The 19,732-nt window shown below is 41.6% G+C and overlaps 1 protein-coding gene across 12 annotated transcripts in view; it reads right to left on the bottom strand.

Annotated features, from left to right (window-relative positions):
- mcf2la (mcf.2 cell line derived transforming sequence-like a) overlaps positions 1 to 19,732 on the bottom strand; it is a 324,509-nt gene that overhangs the window by 31,926 nt on the left and 272,851 nt on the right. For all 12 annotated transcript variants that reach the window (XM_051926314.1, XM_051926317.1, XM_051926322.1 and 9 more), the window contains exons 9-16: positions 18,050 to 18,164; positions 15,464 to 15,583; positions 14,480 to 14,671; positions 9,267 to 9,458; positions 5,052 to 5,211; positions 2,524 to 2,598; positions 413 to 485; positions 257 to 323 (exon numbers count right to left, since the gene is read on the bottom strand). In XM_051926314.1, coding sequence (XP_051782274.1) covers positions 257 to 323; positions 413 to 485; positions 2,524 to 2,598; positions 5,052 to 5,211; positions 9,267 to 9,458; positions 14,480 to 14,671; positions 15,464 to 15,583; positions 18,050 to 18,164 — 994 coding nt within the window. The remainder of the gene's footprint in view (positions 1 to 256; positions 324 to 412; positions 486 to 2,523; positions 2,599 to 5,051; positions 5,212 to 9,266; positions 9,459 to 14,479; positions 14,672 to 15,463; positions 15,584 to 18,049; positions 18,165 to 19,732) is intronic.

The raw sequence follows: 19,732 nt of genomic DNA, 5'->3' as shown, positions 1-19,732 counted from the left end.
GTGCTATGGACCACTATTTTGCCTTGTATTCTGCTAAGCAAATTCCCAGTGGCAGTCAATGTCTCTCTCTTTGATGGAGAAAGTAGCTTCCAATTGTTTTTAGTATGGCATTTGGAGAGCTGGGGGCTGCAATCTCATATAGTAGCAGTGGTAGTAATAGTACAAGCATTGTCATATAACAGGTTGTCACTTATATATGTATAAAACAATTAATGAGATAAGCATCTTGATGGCAGGGACTGGGCAAATGACATACCTGCAGGACACACAGCAGCTCTTCCACATAGGCTCTCTCCGTATCAATCAATTCGTTCATTACATGTCTACATGGCAGAGAAAGATGTTAACTTGGGGCTTGCGAAACAGACACATCAAGAGAAAAACGTTTTAGAGGCAATCTACCACTTCTTACCTTCTTAACACTGAAAGGTTTTCTTCTTCTTCAGACACAGATTCACTCCTGTTTTTAATGCTTGTGTCTACATCTCCCTGTAAAACAAAATGAAACAATAAAGGGGTGGCAGTAAAGTTTGGGGTATTCCAGTCACAGATCTTCTGAATTTTACCAGTGGATTTCTGTCTTTATCATGATCATTGAAACTTCCTTTTCAGAACAGTGCTGAATGGTAAAACACAATATTGTGACATAATCCCCATTATTGACCTTCTGTATAAGCCTGAGTATGTACAGTGCATCCGAAAAGTATTCAGAGCGCATCACTTTTTCCACATTTTGTTATGTTACAGCCTTATTCCAAAATGGAATAATTTCAAAATTGAGCTCAAGTGCATCCTGTGTCCCCTGATCATCACTGAGATGTTTCTGCAGCTTAATTGGAGTCCACCTGTGGTAAATTCAGTTGACTGGACATGATTTGGAAAGGCACACACCTGTCTATATAAGGTCCCACAGTTGACAGTTCATGTCAGAACACAAACAAAGCATGAAGTCAAAGGAATTGTCTGTAGACCTCCGAGACAGGATTGTCTCGAGGCACAAATCTGGGGAAGGTTACAGAAAAATTTCTGCTGCTTTGAAGGCCCCAATGAGCACAGTGGCCTCCATCATCCGTACGTGGAAGAAGTTCGAAACCACCAGGACTCTTCCTAGAGCTGGCCGGCCATCTAAACTGAGCCATCGGGGGAGAAAGGCCTTAGTCAGGGAGGTGACCAAGAACCTGATGGTCACTCTGTCAGAGCTCCAGAGGTCCTCTGTGGAGAGAGGAGAACCTTCCAGAAGGACAACCATCTCTGCAGCAATCCATCAATCAGGCCTGTATGGTAGAGTGGCCAAATGGAAGCCACTCCTTAGTAAAAAGGCACATGGCAGCCCGCCTGGAGTTTGCCAAAAGGCACCTGAAGGACTCTCAGTCCATGAGAAAGAAAATTCTCTGGTCTGATGAGACAAAGATTGAACTCTTTGGTGTGAATGCCAGGCGTCACGTTTGGAGGAAACCTGGCACCGCTCATCACCAGGCCAATACCATCCCTACAGTGAAGCATGATGGTGGCAGCATCATGCTGTGGGAATGTTTTTCAGTGGCAGGAACTGGGAGACTAGTCAGGATAAAGGGAAAGATGACTGCAACGACCCTAAGCACACAGCCAAGATATCACAGGAGTGGCTTCAGCACAACTCTGTGAATGTCCTTGAGTGGCCCAGCCAGAGCCCAGACTTGAATCCAATTGAACATCTCTGGAGAGATCTTAAAATGGCTGTGCACCGACGCTTCCCATCCAACCTGATGGAGCTTGAGAGGTGCTGCAAAGAGGAATGGGCGAAACTGGCCAAGGATAGGTGTGCCAAGCTTGTGGCATCATATTCAAAAAGACTTGAGGCTGTAATTGTTGCCAAAGGTGCATCGACAAAGTATTGAGCAAAGGCTGTGAATACTTATGTATATGGGATTTCTCAGTTTTTTTATTTTTAATAAATTTGCAAAAAACCTCAAGTAAACTTTTTTCACGTTGTCATTATGGGGTGTTGTGTGTAGAATTCTGAGGAAAAAAATGAATTTAATCCATTTTGGAATAAGGCTGTAACATAACAAAATGTGGAAAAAGTGATGCACTGTGAATACTTTCCGGATGCACTGTACATCTGTTAAAGGTCTAGGTGTGCAAAACAGCAAAGAATTAAAGTGAAATCTACCACTGACTGCTTCACAGCCTTATTGTGGAATTGACTCTGTTTGATTTAACAGCTGTGAGGATGTCTCACCATAAGAGAAGAGTCACATGAGTTAGTCTGCAAAAACATTTCTAATCTTGTCTTCTTACCTTGTCACTAAATTTAAAAACAGACCACCCACAAACAGATATGTGAGAAAACGTCTATCTTCAGAAGTGGTATTTGTGTGAATGAATGCAACCTCAGCAAACTGCCAGCACTTGTTGTAGATAATACTGAGAAGTAAAATGCAACGAAGCAAAGCAGTCATATCACAAAAAGGACCCATCAGCAGGCTATTGGTCAAAATAAATGAAAGAAGAGCACATGGTACTCATTGCCAACACTCAGACTTGCCTTCCGAAAGATTGGTCTGTGTAAGGCATCATGATCTGGGCTCAAGCTGTTCTCTGAAGCTCTGCGTGACCCTGGGGTAAAAAGCAAGAAAATGTTATTTCTGAGAGGGGAAAAAAAAAAAAAAAAAAGACACTTTCACCCAAAGAGAGTTACAAATCACAGCCAGACAGAACAACAGCTGCCATATTGTTATGATCAGAGTACAGACAATTTAAATTACCCTCTGACTGTCATACTCTGAAGCAGTGGTAGGGGACTGGTCTTGGAACCTCATGCCGTACAAGTTAATTATTCCCCACAATGGAAGTCTCACTGCCACCACTATGCACATATCACAGTATTTCCTTCTATTTGCTTTCAGTACAGATGCTTTCACAAAGAGAACTGATTTGTAATATTTTGAAAGAAACCAACAGCAGTCGTTCGCATGAAAAGGCAGAAGCGGAATGGCGTACACCCGTAGGTAAACAAATGCAGAAAGGATGAAGGCTAAGAAGTAATAAAACAAGTTGAAATTATATGTAAAGATGTCACGCCACATAATTTTCATTACACTTGAGAGCAGCCCATTTAAGAAGTATTTCAGATGGGTCCAACTAAACTTTTCCAACAAATTTCTGTTGCAGACTTCTTTTACATAATCTTAGCGAGTCTGAAGCAGTCGCAATGACCGTCTGTCTTGTAGTGTGACGTACCCAGTGACACAGTCCAACCAGAATGCAAATCGTCTACACAAAATCAAACAGTTTTGATTTTCCTTGATTTTGTCCTAAGCTGTAGGAGTGGGCTTGTATGCGCGTGAAAACTCACAATGAACACGCACCCGGAAGTACAATGTATATAATGTAGCTACGAAGAATAAGGAACATGGCTGTTTTGGACCTGAAAAACAGAACAGATGCTCATCTTTGTGATGTCATGTATTTTAAATGCCACGACAGAATGGAAGAAAACAAAAAAGGGCAGAGACTGTGGCATACCTGTAAAGTCTCTGAATGGTCACCGGTACCGTCAAGACAGTACAAAAAAGGGGTGAGCGCGAGATACTTTGGAAACGTGAAACTGTGCTGAAAAGTCAATTCACAGTAATCTAATTGGACATACCCTGTGATTTCTGGTCATGTAGTCTGACCCAAGTGACAACTGCAGTGGTTAAGTTTGATATCCCCTCAAACTAGAAGGTGTGTAATGTGACATCGGCTTAAGGGACGAAAGAGGTATGGCAATCAGAAGAAAGACTTTAGAGTATTTAAAATTCTCCAAGTAAAATATGAGTCAAGGTTTTATATATGCACTTGCTAACCTCCTTAAGAACTCAAGGATAAATATTGTCTGGTCCAGGCTGAAATCAAACAAATCACCAAGGCCAGATAATATTTATCCTCGAGTTCTTAAGGAGGTTAATGAGTACATATATAAACCCTTGGCACATATTTTTAGGAAGTCACAGCGCACACAGCAAATTCCAAAGGACTGGAAAATGACAAATATTATCCCGCTCTATAAAAAGAGTGACCGGGCAGATCCAAGGAACTATAGGCCAGCGAGCTTAATGTGCAGCACAGGAAAATTAATGGAAGGAATTATTAAAGATAAGATTGAGCAACACCTGGCAAGAACAGGAGTTTTACTGAACAGTCTGCATGTGTGCAGTTTTGGTTTCCAGGCTACAAAAAAGACGTAGCAGCACTAGAAAAAGTTCCAGAGGAGAGCGACTAGGCTGAGTCCAGGGCTACAGGGGATGAGTTATGAGGAAAGATTAAAAGAGCGGAGCCTTTACAGTTTAAACAAAAGAAGATTAAGAGGAGACATGACTGAAGTGTTTAAAATTATAAAGGGAATTAGTTCAGTGGATTTAGACTGTGACTTTAAAATGAGTTTATCAAGAACCAAGGAACACATTTGAAAACTTGTTAAGAATAAATGTCGCACAAAAGTAATCTGGTAGACAGTAGGACTTTAGAGACCTTCAAAACCAGGCTTGATGCTATTTTGGAAGAATTAAGTGGATAGGACTGAGCTTTGTTGGGCTGAATGGCCCGTTCTCGTCCTGATTGTTCTAATGTATACTCCCTAAATCTTATCAAACCTGCAGGCTTATTCAGCATTTTACCTTGACTTGGGTTTGACTGACTAATGCTCGCAAATTGAAAGAATTTTTTTAGTGGTGAGTTTTCCCTCTTACTGTAAGCAGGCTTGATCCAGGCCATACTGTTTTGCTATAATGATTTCTATAATGAGTCTTCTGGGAGTGGAGCGTATTCATGACAGAGTCCTCAACTCACTTGTAAATAATATGTTCCGACATCACCTCATGTGATCAAAAGCTCCCTTTAATCCAGAGCCATACCAGCAAGAATGTCTCACTGGTGTAGTCAGTAAAATGAGATGGAAGCCAGTATTTTTTTAAACTAGCTACTAGAGACAAATTTCATTTTGGTTTCATTGACTAGCTTTTTAAAGAATACTTTAAAATATCTCTCTTAATGTAGCACCTGTGTTTCTTTCTATGTCACTAAGATACCTGGAGATGAACGAGAAGACTTGATGAAAGCCTCAGGCCTCGGAGCCACTGGCTGAACGGGACGAGCCTGTTTAATGGCCAACTTCTTCAGGCTCATCCGCCGCTTCTCAAACATTTCCTGCATTGTGTCCTGCTTCTGAAACACCTTCTGGATGCGCTCCTGCAGATTTGTGAGGAAAGAAGCACAAGAATATGAGAACATTACAACTCAAAGGGCTTGCTTCTCTTGATCAAATGGACATATAATGTCTGCTCGAGTTTCACTTACATCTTAAGAACTGTATTTTTTTAATTCATTGCACTGATTTGTATTAGTAGAAGGGTACAAGAACTGATTTACGCAAAAATAAAAACACTGAATTCAATCTTATCTTTTGGGGCTTTTACATCACTTTTGCATAGGCACAATGGGGGGACAGGGGGATGGGGTAGGGGTTGGAGAGAAAGAAAACAATGCTACTTCTATTTTATCCCTTATACCCCAATGACCGTTACTGACAACATAACAATACACTTCAAAGATTTCATATTATTGCCAAGTGACAGAGCTATGTCAAAGGAATCATATGTACAATGTACTACTACCTTAACCTAAGACTACAAAATGTCAACAAAAGTTCAAAAGAAATATTTCAATGACCAAATAATGAACTTTGTGAGCTTGAATGTCAAGGGTCTCAATCATGAAATAAAGTACTCTCGTACTTAACAAGTCTAAATGCCATGATAGTATTTTTACAGGAGACTCACTTATTAAGCAAGGATCAGTTTTGATTGCAAAGAGAGTGGTCTGGACAACTTTTTCACTCTAGCTATACAAAGAGAACTGGGGAGTGGGAATCTTAATACACAAAACTATCCCATTTGTAGTGTCAGATGCAATATCTAGGGCCCTACGATTTCCGCGATGCAGAATGTAACTTACACAGCTCTCACTGAAGTGTGCTCCTTTACAAACATTGAAATTGAACGAATATACAGAATACATAATTGGATCACATTTAGATGGGCTGATCAAAGAGTTTTTAGCCTAAACCTGAAATGTTTTTTCTACAGTGCTGGTTTTGTTAGCTGTTGTAACCGTACATTTCTATCACTGGTGGTTGATACTGCATATTTCACTTTTGTGAACCAAGTCAGTATGTATGTTGAAAACCACAAAATCAAGTGCCACAGACGGACAGGGAGATGGAGGCATCATTGCAGCCGATTCCACATGTCAGCTCTATTAAAAATTTGTAAATGGACAAAAAATCCCTATGCAAACTGACAACGCTTGAGCAGTCCTGCAAAGAGGAATGCAGGAAAATGTCAGTGTGCAGACTTTGAAAGCTGACAGAGGGAGTGACCTGTGAAGGCAGATTCAAGGCTGTCATGGCTGCCACCTACTAAATACTGATCTTCTTTTTCTTCTTTTGGCTGCTCCCGTTAGGGGTCACCACAGTGGATCATCTTCTTCTATATATTTCTGTCCTCTGTATCTTGTTCTGTTACACCCATCACCTGCATGTCCTCTCTCACCACATCCATAAACCTTCTCTTAGGCCTTCCACTTTTCCTCTTTCCTGGCAGCTCTATCCTTAGCATCCTTCTCCCAATATACTCAGCATCTCTCCTCTGCACATGTCCAAACCAACACAATCTCGCCTCTCTGACTTTGTCTCCCAACCGTCCAACCTGAGCTGACCCTCTAATGTACTCATTTCTATCCCTATCCATCCTCATCACACCCAAAGCAAATCTTAACGTCTTTAACTCTGCCACCTCCAGCTCCGTCTCCTGCTTTCTGGTCAGTACCACCGTCTCCAACCCATATAACATAGCTGGTCTCACTACCGTCCTGTAGACCTTCCCTTTCACTCTTGCTGATACCCGTCTGTCACAAATTACTCCTGACACTCTTCTCCACCCAGCCTGTATTCTCTTTTTCACCTCTCTTCCACAATCCCCATTACTCTGTACTGTTGATCCCAAGTATTTAAACTCATCCACCTTCACCAACTCTACTCCCTGCATCCTTACCATTCCACTGACCTCCCTGTCATTCACACACATGTATTCTGTCTTGTTTCTACTGACCTTCATTCCTCTCCTCTACAGAGCATATCTCCACCTCTCCAGGATCTCCTCAACCTGCTCCCTACTATCTACTAAATACTGATACTTATTTAATATTAAATAAATACTTATTTTGTGTTTTATGTTTGTAATTAATTTAGATCACTGTTAGCCCTGCAAGGTCCTCCAACAAGCAGGGAAAATCTGGGGGTTGGTGGCAGGATTGGCACTCCAGCCACTATAAAAAACCTCACATTCTTCAGTGTGGCGCTGAGGTGTCACCCGTTGCACGGCTGCACTCGGATCTCAATCTGGGTGGTTTATCGTGTGGTGGGTGTGGCAATGCGCTGTAATAAGTGCATACTCCCAACCTCTAGACCACTGTGCAGAGATCTTTTTTCATTTTTATAGTCTCTTTCTATTGATCAGTGTCACAAAGCCAAATCAAATCCACTGTGATTCAATGTTGTGTAACAATGCATGTGTAAACTTCCAAGGGGGTGAATCTCTTATATATATTTATCTTCTGGTTCGTCCTGCTTCCACTTCAAAACCAGTCCCGCCCACACGCAGCCGACACGGCATTTCTCGATTCCTATTCATAGACTTCCATGTCTTGCACTATACTGGCCTGCTGAGCGTAATACATCCAACAAGTACTTGAGGTGCTGCCACAACGGTAAAGTAGCTTTACCACCTTTGCGGGAGCCACCTGTGTCTTTACAACAGCTTCTTACACAGCAAACATTACAAAATAAAGCAAACTCTGCATGCAGCGAAAATGTACTTCTCCAGCTAGATTCCATGCTCAGAACCATCAACCCCTTCGCTAAATCATACAAACACATGCATGAAATCGCTCAGTTCAATCCAACAGCATCTGTACGAATGGCTTTCAAGGAAAACCCTGAGCAGGATTTACGACGATACAATACCCCGACATTACAGCAATTTTCATTGGAGAAGATGGCAAAATGCCTGCCGAAAGGGACATTTGCACCTATCCCATACACAACTCCTATAAACAGATTTCCACGTTCAATATGAATTGCGATTCTATAGTTTACCCACTTTTATTCCCTTACGGAGACATTGGCTGACACAAAGATTTACAACATGTTCCCGATAAAAGAACCGCCAAGCGAATAAGGCTTACTCAATGCCATTTTTTTTTTACAGATTAGCAATGAGGAATACATTTAGTATTTTGCACTCCAGAGGCAAACTATTCCAACAGTTCGTCGTAGATGTGTATGTTAAAACAGAGGGCGCGCGTCTCAACTATCTCAGATTACATCAACAAGATCTACGTGTGGAACAATACAATGTTTGAATACAGACGCACTGCAAGCAAACACTGAAAATAACAACAAATGTGTAGGCAAAATGATCATACTGTATTACCATCCACATTTCCAGGAAGTCCAAGATACATGCAACAAAACTATCAGGATGCCATGGCCATAGTACGTAAATTCGGAAAGCCGGATTTATTTATCACTTTCACATGTAATCCTACTTGGCCGGAAATTCTACATGCATACTGCGCCTTTCAAGAAGTATTTATTTCTACTTGATTTCTGAATTCCTTTCTCACCGTTTTCCGTTCCTATTCTTACACCGCCATATGCTACAGCGGGCGTCGGCTAGTACTTTATTATAGACATTGTATTATTAGTTTAGCTAAATCAATAATACTATGCGGGGCGGCACGGTGGCGCAGTGGGTAGCGCTGCTGCCTTGCAGTTGGGAGATCTGGGAACCTGGATTCGCATCCCGGGTCCTCCCTGCGTGGAGTTTGCATGTTCTCTCCGTGTCTGTGTGGGTTTCCTCCCACAGTCCAAAGACATGCAGGTTAGGTGGATTGGCGATTCTAAATTGGCCCTAGTGTGTGCTTGGTGTGTGTTTGTGTGTGTCCTGCGGTGGGTTGGCACCCTGCCCGATATTGTTTCCTGCCTTGTGCCCTGTGTTGGCTGGGATTGGCTCCAGCAGACCCCCCGTGACCCTGTGTTCGGATTCAGCAGGTTGGACAATGGATGGATGGATAATACTATGCTCGTCGCATCACAGAATTCAGTAGGAGAGTTATATGTGTGTTACTAGGCATTCCTTAGGATTTACCTCCTTGTTAAAGAGTAGAAACCTAAGTTTACTCACCTTGAATTCTTCATTCAGTATGCTGACATAATCCTTAGAAAGCAATCCCATGTCATCTAGCCTCTGGCCTGAAGCAGTCTCCAAAAACCTCTCAATCTCCTGTAAGGCAGACTCTGCGCCTTCTTGAGACTGAAATTTATCCACAGGTTGTGAGGCTAACAGATAGATGCCTTCATCACACCACTGGGCAGCCTGGAGTTTCATAGAGAGAAGCATCTTTGCATTAAAAGTGTGACAAAGTCTTTTCTTGTCAAGTGATAGTACTCTAGAAACAGTTAAAATGAGCAGGAGAATTTAAAAAAATGATTGCAGTCTACAACAAGAGTGCATTTGATTGATTTTCTAGAGGGGTTTAGTGTTAACTGGGCTTATGACATGCATTTTTTAAGTTTAGACTCTGCCAGAGTATGAGTTCTTATGAATGAACTGTGTAAGAGCTAATCTTAGAAAGTTAATGTTTGATGTTAAATTCATATAGCATTTGCCTAATTTCTATACAACATCAGTTCATTATAGCTACCTAGAGTCTGATATAGCCTTTTACCTGTAAGATAACATGAGAATGAACTTTCTTAGCTGTACCTGTAAAACAGAGTGTTAATTAAGGAAGCAGCTGACTGTTAGCATGGACTGTTAGACATTAGAACAATCTAGACGAGAACAGGCCATTTAGCCCAACAAAGTTCGCCACTCCTATCCACTTATTTCTTCCAAAAAATCATCAAGTCGAGTTTTGAAAGTCCCTAAAGTCTTACTGTCTACCACACAACTTGGTTGCTTATTCCGAGTGTTCTTGATGAACTCATTTTGAAATAACAGTTCGATCCACTTGACTAATTCCCTTCATAATTGTATACACTTGTAAACACTTCAGTCAGGTCACCTCTTAATCTTCTTGTGCTTAAACTTGCTTAAACTATAAAGGCTCGGCTCTGTTAATCTTTCCTCATAATTCAACCCCTGTAGCCCTGGAATCAGCCTAGTCGCTCTTCTCTGGACCTTTTCTAGTGCTGTTATGTCCTTTTTGTAGCCTGGAGACCAAAACTGCACAAAACACTTCAGATGAGGCCTCACCAGTGTGTTATAAAGCTTGAGAAGAACCTCCTTTGATTTGTACTCCACACCTCAAGACGCTATATAACCTGACATTCTGTTAGCCTTCTTAATGGCTTCTGAACACTGTCTGGAAGTCGATAGCTTAGAGTCCACTACGTCTCCTAAATCCTTCTCATAAGGCGGATTTTCCATCCACCCATTGTGTATTCAAACCTCACATTTTTCCTTCCTATGTGTAATACTTTACATTTACTGACATTAAATTACATCTGCCACAAATTTGCCCAAGCCTGTATGCTATCCAAGTCTTTCTGTAATGATATAACGGATTACAAATTATCTGCTAATCCACCTATCTTGGTATCATCTGCAAACTTAACCAGCTTGTTACTTATATTCCTATCTAAATCATTTATGTATATTAAAAATAGCAGTGGTCCTAGTACTGACCCCTGCTGGTCACCACTCTTAACATCGGCCAGTTCTGATGAGGTTCCTCACACCATCACCCTCTGCTTCCTGTGTCTGAGCCAATTCTGCACCCATCTAAAAACATCACCCTGAACTGCCACTTCTTTTAGTTTGCTGCACGACCTCTCATGTGGCACCTTATCAAACGCTTTCTGTGCATGCTTTCACACAGGAGATGGCAAACAGTTTTCTGATCGTGTTAACCGTTTTGAAATGAACGTGTGCTTTAATGCGCATAATACAACTGTATTAACAAACTTAGAAAAATGAAACAAGATATATAAGCCTTAAATAGAACTTTTCTTTAATATCAATTTTTCTGTGAACAGTTTTGTGTTGAAATTTAACTAAAACTTTTAAATCAATGATATTTTGTCTGTGGAATTAACATGCATCACACTGTTGCTTGAATCATCCTATGAAGTAAAAGCTGCGGAAATTTGGTAATTTTGGATAAACACGGCTATAAACTGACTGTCAGAAACATGTGTTGCCACTTTAAACCCTTGCGTTTAGCCATGTTAATGTCTTTTTTATTACACCTGATAGATGTGGATAAATTTGTTGGTCCCCTTACAGCTCATTGAAAAAGGTCTGTACACCTCCTGAAAAGTGATGAAATGAAAAGCAATTGTCCCCTGTATACCTGCATGCCCTTGATATGTCATCGAGTAAAGTAAAGTAAGCATGGAAAGAGATCAGGTTTTTTCTTACTCTACAAAGATCTTCTAAAATGGTGTGGACACATTTGTTGGTACTCCTAGAAAAGATCCTAAAGTAATTGGATTTGAGTGATTTTTCAAACTAGCTATTTTCTTGAATTCATATCATACACGTCTCCAATCTTGCAATAAGCCATTCAGCTGATTTAAATGGAGAAAAGTCATCACTCTGCTGTTTGATATCATTGTGTGTCCGTCCCACATTCTACATGGACAAGAGAAGGCAAGTTGACTGAGTAGATCAGAAAAAAAATGACAAACAAGCATGTTAAAGGCAAAGGCTAGAAGACCATTTCCAAGCAGCTTCATGTAGTTGCAAATATTATGATGAAGTTGAAGATCCATGGGACTGTATTCAACTTTCCTGGATGCGGCCACAAAAGGAAAAATCGTTGCCAGAATGGGCAGAAGGATAATGAGAATGGCAGAGAAAAAGCCAAGTACAACTACAACTTCCAAAGAGATACAAGCTGAGCTCTGTGGTTAAGGTCAATCAGTATCTGATTGAACTATCCGTTGCTTTTTGAGTGACATTGGGCTCAATGAAAGAAGACCCAAAAGGACTCCATTGTTAAATGAAAAACATAAAAAAGCCAGACTGGAGTTTGCTAAAATGGTCCTGGGGGAATGTCCTTTGGACAGATGAGACAAAACAGGAGCTTTCTGGCAAGTCAAATCAGCTTTATGTCCACAGACAAGAAATTAAGCTTTCAAAGAAAACAAATAAGGAGGAATCTCAGTTATGTGCTGGGACTGCTTTGCTGTATCTGGCACGGGGTGCCGTGAGTCTGAGCAGGGAACAATGAAATCTCAAGACTATCCAGACATTCTGGAGTGAAACATCCTGCTCAGTGTCAGAAAGCTCAGTCGCAGGTCACGGATCCTTCAACAGGATAAGGAGCCAAAAACACACAGCTAAAAGCACTTGAGAATAGCTAAGAACAAAACATTGGACTGTTCTGAGGTGGCCTTCTGTGACACCCGATTTGAATCGTATTGAATATCCATGGATAGAAGTGAAACATGCAGTCTGGAGAAGACCCCTTCAAACCTGACATAGCTGGAGCAGTTTCCTCAGGAAAAGTGGGCCAAACGACATGTCAACAGGTGCAGAAGTCTCATGGAGAGCACCTGGAATTGCTGATTTCCAGAGATTGTGCAACAAAATATTAAATGAAGGGTCCCATCATTTTGGTCCATACCATTAACATTTGTGTTATTAGTTGAAATAATCTGTTGAATCAAAGCTCTAAAGCAAGGTCTCATTTTTGTTGAATATGGAATCCAGGATGATGAGTGCCAATGAATATTTTGTCAGCTTCAAGTTCTTCTTTTTTCACGGAGGAGTACCAACAAATTTGTCCGCGCCTGTATGTGTATTGTAAAGCACCCAAAAGACACACTGTGTGAAAGATTTTTTTTTATCAAACTAGCTGTGTAAACCCATGCTGTAAAAAGCCTGGGCTCCTAGAAACTATTGAACTTGTCAGAAAAAAAATTGAAATGCAGAGTTGGTGGTTTCGTTTTGCGGACGTGCTCACCCCCCTTGTCTATCAGTGGCAAAGCGAGTTTCTCTCTCCTCTGAGGTTTCGTTTTGCTGATGTGCTCGCCTCGCTTGTGTATTAGCGGCTAAGCGAGTTTCTCTCTACTCGAAGGTTTCGTTTTGCGGACGTGCTTGCCTCGCTTGTGTATTAGCGGCTAAGCGAGTTTCTCCTCAGATGTTTCGTTTTGCTGATGTGCTCACCTCGCTTGTGTATTAGCAGCTAAGCGAGTTTCTCTCTACTCTGAGGTTTCGTTTTGCTGATGTGTTCGCCTTGCTTGTATATTAGCAGCTAAGCGAGTTTCTCTCTCCTCGGAGGTTTAGTTTTGCTGATGTGCTCGCCTTGCTTGTGTATTAGCGGCTAAGAGAGTTTCTCTTTCCTCTGAGGTTTTGTTTTGTGCACGTGCTTGCCTCGCTTTTTCTCTCTCCTCGGAGGTTTCGTTTTGCGGACATGCCTGCCTCGCTTGTGTATTAGCGACTAAGCAATTTCTCCTCAGATGTTTTGTTTTGCTGATGTGCTCACCTCGCTTGTGTATTAGTGGCTAAGTGAGTTTCTCTCTCCTCGGAGGTATCATTTTGCGGATGTGCTCGCCCCCCTTGTGTATTAGCGGCTAAGCGAGTTTCTCCCTACTCGGAGGTTTCGTTTTGCTGATGTGTTCGCCTCGCTTGTGTATTAGCGGCTAAGCGAGTTTCTCTCTCCTCTGAGGTTTTGTTTTGCGCACGTGCTTGCCACGCTTTTTCTCACTCCTCTGAGGTTTCGTTTTGCGGACGTGCTTGCCTCACTTGTGTATTAGCGGCTAAGCGAGTTTCTCCTCAGATGTTTCGTTTTGCTGATGTGCTCACCTTGCTTGTGTATTAGTGGCTAAGCGAGTTTCTCTCTACTCTGAGGTTTCGTTTTGCTGATGTGTTCGCCTCACTTGTGTATTAGTGCCTAAGTGAGTTTCTCTCTCCTCCGAGGTATCATTTTGCGGATGTGCTTGCCCCCCTTGTCTATTAGCGGCTAAGCAAGTTTCTCTCTCCTCGGAGGTTATCGTTTTGCCGATATCCTTGCCTCGCTTGTGTATTAACGGCCTAGCGAGTCTGACGTTTGTCGGAGGTTTCACTTTGGTGACGGAGTCGCTTTCTTTCAGCTTCATGCTGTAGCCTCACACTTCCGGGCCGGACAGACAGACACACACACTTCTACACGTAGATGTTTATATGTAAGATACTGATTAATCTGTATCTCCAAGTATCTCAAAGAATCACTGTAAGATTCATGCTGTGCTTATGCAACACTACATACCAATTTCTGTATTTATTATGTGTTTTCAATAGTTATTATGACATAATAAAAAAACAAGCTTGACGAGGTAACTGCCAAGAGGCTTAAAATAAACTACCAATGTGCGCCCAAGCTGAAATGAAATGCATAGCAGACCCACCCTTTCCAGCGATTGATGTAGCTCCAGTGACTTATGAAGTTGTGCTTTCTTTGTTTGTAAACAGGCGGCCAAATCCTCTGTCAAAAGTCGGAGTTCATTACATTTGGGGGAAATAGAATCCACTGCATAATGATTGTCCCTGATAAGCTTGTCCCCCTCAGATGCAAGGTCCTTAGCTCTGTCTAGAAGTTCCTGTTAAACAAATGCAGGCCATTTGAAATTTTCGGAGAACAGTATAAGATGCAAAAAATAACTCATTTAAACAGCTATATACATATTTGAACTTGAAACAAATTTTATTATACATGCAAAGGATAAACAACAGAGGAACAAGAAAGAATAATCCAATAAAGCACTCTCCTTCTGAAAAAAGACACCCATCACTCTTAAATACACTGGTTCTTTCCTGGCAGTTTATGGTTCTTTACTGGGTTGTGTGGTTCCTTGTAGTATTATTCTTTCAACACACACCCTTTCATTCTGGGATGGGCTCTTTGCATATGAAGTTGGTTCTTTGTGCTTTGTAAAGCTTCCTAATATGTAGAAAAAATTAAATCTTTAATGTATGGTATCCAAAATATCAGGAAACTAACAGATGAAGAAAACCTTAGCATGTGTTATTGTAGGCAGTAAGACTCCTTTTAAAATCTCGACCCCTTGGTATTTCACTAATCTGTTACCATCTAGTCATGATTATTTGCTGTATGGAGCCTGTTATGGATCTAAATAAAGAAAGATTCTTTCTGGAACCTTCATGTGAAGGGGTCTTTTGGGAACCCAAAATGGTTCCCCCATGGCATCACTCTGAAGAACCTTTCTGGCAGCCTTTATTTTTAAGAGCATTCTGTGCTGTGACATAAAGCTGACAAAGACTTTATTCCTATTCCACACATTCCCAAAAGAAAAAGCATTACTACTACAAGTGAGGCACAAGATACTGCAAATAAAGTAAAGACCTGAACCAGTCATAACAGTTTTTCTTACACAGGTTTTCTCCTCATGGCTGGTGAGCTCCCGCAGAAGGTGCTCCACATGTCCTGAGGTGTTTCCCAAGACTGAGGATGATGACAGCCTCTCAGAGTCCAAATCCAAGGATGCTTTTACCTGAAAACAGAAACATCACATGCAGAATGTAGCTGAGAAGGATTGATAGAGCACTGAACTTCACTGAAGGCACTTTTTGCACATGCAAGTTGAGGATGTGAATTCAGGATGACCTTTGTGTTCTGTAAACTAGTGCCCAATGTGTGAATGAGTGAGAATTGACAACATATTATGAGATTTTTGAGACTCTGACAACTCCCCAACTGTGCTATGTGCCATCACTCAGTGCAACTTCAAGTTTGCAGGCTGCCTGTGTGATATGTCTGTCAGAAGCTAGTTGATACGGGGAACATTTAAAACTGGTCCCCGACCTGACCATAGTAGGCTTACTTTCAGTTTTCTTTCTGAGGAAGGCTATCTGTTCTTTTAATCAGAAGAAGGGAGCTTGTGCAGGGTCAATGCCAATGCGTGCTTGCTGTGTTTGTCTGTGCTGAAGTGACAGCTCCCGTTTGGATAAATGCTTTGATCACATTCCTATCTTGACAACAATAAAGATTTTTTATTCGGAAACCTGGACTTACTAGCTCTTCTCTTCTGCAAGTCTGTGACCCACACATTACGATATATACACCGTACTTGCAAAAGTATTGGGACACCTGCCTTTACACACACATGAACTTTAATGACATCCCAGGCTTTAATATGGAGTTGGCCCACCCTTCGCAGCTGTAACAGCTTCCGCTCTACTGGGAAGGCTTTCCAGAAGGTGTAGGAGTGTGTTTATGGGAATTTGTGACCAGGAGAGAATTGGAGAAGTCAGGCACCAATGTTGGACGAGAACACCTGGCTTGCTTGCAGTCTCCGCTCAAATTCATCCCAAAGGTGTTCTGTCAGGCTGAGGTCAGGGCTCTGTGCAGGCCAGTCAAGTTCCTCAACACCAAACTCGCTCATCCATTTCTTTATAGACCTTGCTTTGTGCACTGGCACATGTGCAGTCATGTTGGAACAGGAAGAGGCCATCCACAAAGTTGGGAGCATGAAATTGTCCAAAATGGCTTCGTATGCTGAAGCATTAAGAGTTCCTTTCACTGGAACTAAGGGGCCAAGCCCAACCCCTGAAAAACAACCCCACACCATAATCCCCCCCTCCACCAAACTTTACATTTGGCAGAATGCAGTCAGACGAGTCCCATTCTCCTGGCCAGACTCATCCATCGGGTTGCATGGTTCGTCACTCCAGAAGACACGTCTGCACTGCTCTCGAGTCCAGTGGCGGTGGGCTTTACACCACTGTATCCGACGTTTTGCATTGCACTTGGTGATGACGCTGCACTGTTCTTGAGCTTTTGGAGGTCTGTAGCTATCGACTCTGCAGAAAGTTGGCGACTTCTGCACACCTCAGCATGTGCTGTCCCCACTCTGTGATTTGACGTGGCCTACCACTTCGTGGCTAGTTGCGGTTGTTCCCAGTTGCTTCCACTTTGTTATAATACCATTAACAGTTGACCGTGGAATATTTAGTAGTGAGGAAATTTCATGAATGGACTTATTGCACAGGTGGCATCCTATCACGGTACCAGGCTTGAATTCACTGAGCTCCTGAGAGCGACCCATTCTTTCAGAAATATTTGTAGAAGCCGTCTGCATGCCGAGGTGCTTGAGTTTATACACCTGTGGCCATGGAAGTGATTGGAACACCTAAATTCAATGATTTGGAGGGGGGTCCCAATACTTTTGGCAATAATGTACTTTATTATTCCCTGAGGGAAAATTGTCTTTTCACAGATTAGAGGGCAGGGTCAGCCATTGAATATCGCCCCTGGAGCAGTTTTCAGGTTAAGGGCCTTGCTTAAAGGTCCTATGGAGTAGGATCCCTTCTGGCAGTAATAGGATTTGAACCGACAACCTTTCAGATAAGCAGTATGTTAAATAGGTTCCATTTGAAACTGTCATGACTATGGCAACCAGTTAAGCTGAATAACAAAGGATACCAAGCTCTCAATCACAGTTTTAATTGCTTACAATCATGTAGTGTTGCCATTAGCAAACAATATTGTGAGTAAGTCTGAGTGGACTGGTTCCTTCCATAGTCAAAGCAGCCCTTGGACAACAGGAGTGTTGGGCTGTCTCTCAATGAATGAATTCAACTAAAAGAAAATTTAGTTAACTGCAAAATGCAAAAATCCACCTTAAATCCAGCACACTATGGCAGGATTTTAAGAAAGAAGTTCACAAACTTGCGTTCCCCTAAACATGCCCACAAGGTTACCAACAAGAAAGTGTCCAGCAGACCCTACACACTCAGAAAGATCCAGTTTGCAAAGCTGTGGGTAAGGTTTTATTTTTATGCTAATTTCAGAGTAAAAAAAGCTTGAAAGGCCTAAGTTGGCACCAATCCTCCCACAAAGACTCCATCTCACGTGGCACAGGGCCAGATACATCACCCCATTTAACAGAAAAGCAGTAACAATTCAGCTGCTGCTGCTTTCATCGTTCTCCTCCATTGAACTCATTTTCTTGCCTCACCTCTCGGAAGTCCTGCTCAAAGTAGCGAAGCTGCAGGCACTGCTCGAGCTTAAGATGATGCCGGTCCCAGAACTCATCAAAAGCGGCTTCTGTCTCATTCAGCTGAGCCTGCAACCTGCAATCAGAAGAAAACAATGTGAAGGGCCTGAAAACAAATTAGCTGTATAACCGCTGCAGCTGCATAAAACGTCACCAACTTGGCACTCAGATTAGTCCCATCAAGCACCTGAATATCAGTTTGACCAATAAAAAGAAATCAATATCTGTCAGAGTTAAACGGCTTTCAAAATAAGAACAACATTCTCCTGTTTGAAAAACCCACCTGATCAAACTACAACACCAGAATAAGGCATTTGTCAAACTAACTGGTTAAAATAGTGGAGTACACAACGTAAGAGACGACTTCACAGAGCAGAGCAAATATGTGGGTGCACCAGCTTACAGAACACATGAGGAAGTGTGAAGAGCTGAATTTGCAATTATCTCACGCCAACGAAAGCTTACTAGCCAAGGTACAAACAGGACCAGGGCCAATTTCTTTCTAACACTTGTGTTGGTTTTCTTTAAAACTTTCTGTATTATACATGTAACAGACAAGAATTTGCCCCCTGGCTTTGTATGCTGTTCACCTCCTTTGTACACCAATAGAAAGCAGGGACTGAAATGCTAAAAGCAAATAAAAAAAAAAAAAAAAGGAAATTGTGGCCATGCCACTAATCAATAAAATGCTTCTATTCCTAACTAAGGTAATGACGCTGCTTGCTAATTACCAGCCCACCACCACCATCTGCATCTCTTTTGAACAGGCTGCTATACTCTGCAGTGTTTTTGAAGTGTCATGATTTACTATCTTTAGTCCCGAAAGCTGAATTTGCATTGAACATGTCATGTGGCTAAATATTGCAGACGCCAACTACTGAATGTGAACCAATGTTTGAGAAAACACACGACAAAGCACTACAGGATAACGATACGAGACTGTCAGGGGCCATCAGAACTATTCACACAGGTGGCGCAGCGGTAGTGCTTATGCTCGCACTAAGGGGATCACGGGTCCTCACTGCGAGGAGAGCACTGTGAGTAGTGAGAAAAGCGATACATGAAAACAAGTTATTATTATTACAGTAAATCTCTATTCATCTGAGAAAAAAAAAAAACACTGCTGTGGAGGAAGACTAAGCCATAACTAAAAGCTTAAAAAGTTCACAGTTAGAAATGCGCAGTAATTAAATTGAAAAGAGGGGATGGACTACAGCCTGGAAAGCAAAGCTGCCTGACAGAAAAAGAAACAATAAAAATCTTTGAAAAAGAGAACATATGGCTCAGCCTACAAACGTGGATGAGTCAGGTGAAAGAACACCGAGATATCTGATAAGACTGCATAACAGTAAATACACAGAGTGCCCTCCATGATAACGTATGGGACAAAGACACATTTTCCTTTGATTTCCCCATTTAGATAGATAGATAGATAGATAGATAGATAGATAGATAGATAGATAGATAGATAGATAGATAGATAGATAGATAGATAGATAGATAGATAGATAGATAGATAGATAGATAGATAGATAGATAGATAGATAGATAGATAGATAGATAGATAGATAGATAGATAGATAGATAGATAGATAGATAGATAGATAGATAGATAGATAGATAGATAGATAGATAGATAGATAG

The sequence above is a fragment of the Erpetoichthys calabaricus genome, chromosome 4 (genome assembly GCF_900747795.2).
Source record: "Erpetoichthys calabaricus chromosome 4, fErpCal1.3, whole genome shotgun sequence".
Classification (NCBI taxonomy): Eukaryota; Metazoa; Chordata; class Cladistia; order Polypteriformes; family Polypteridae; genus Erpetoichthys; species Erpetoichthys calabaricus.
The sequence above is the reverse complement of the archived record's forward strand: the minus strand, read 5'-3'. Positions and strand labels throughout refer to the sequence as shown.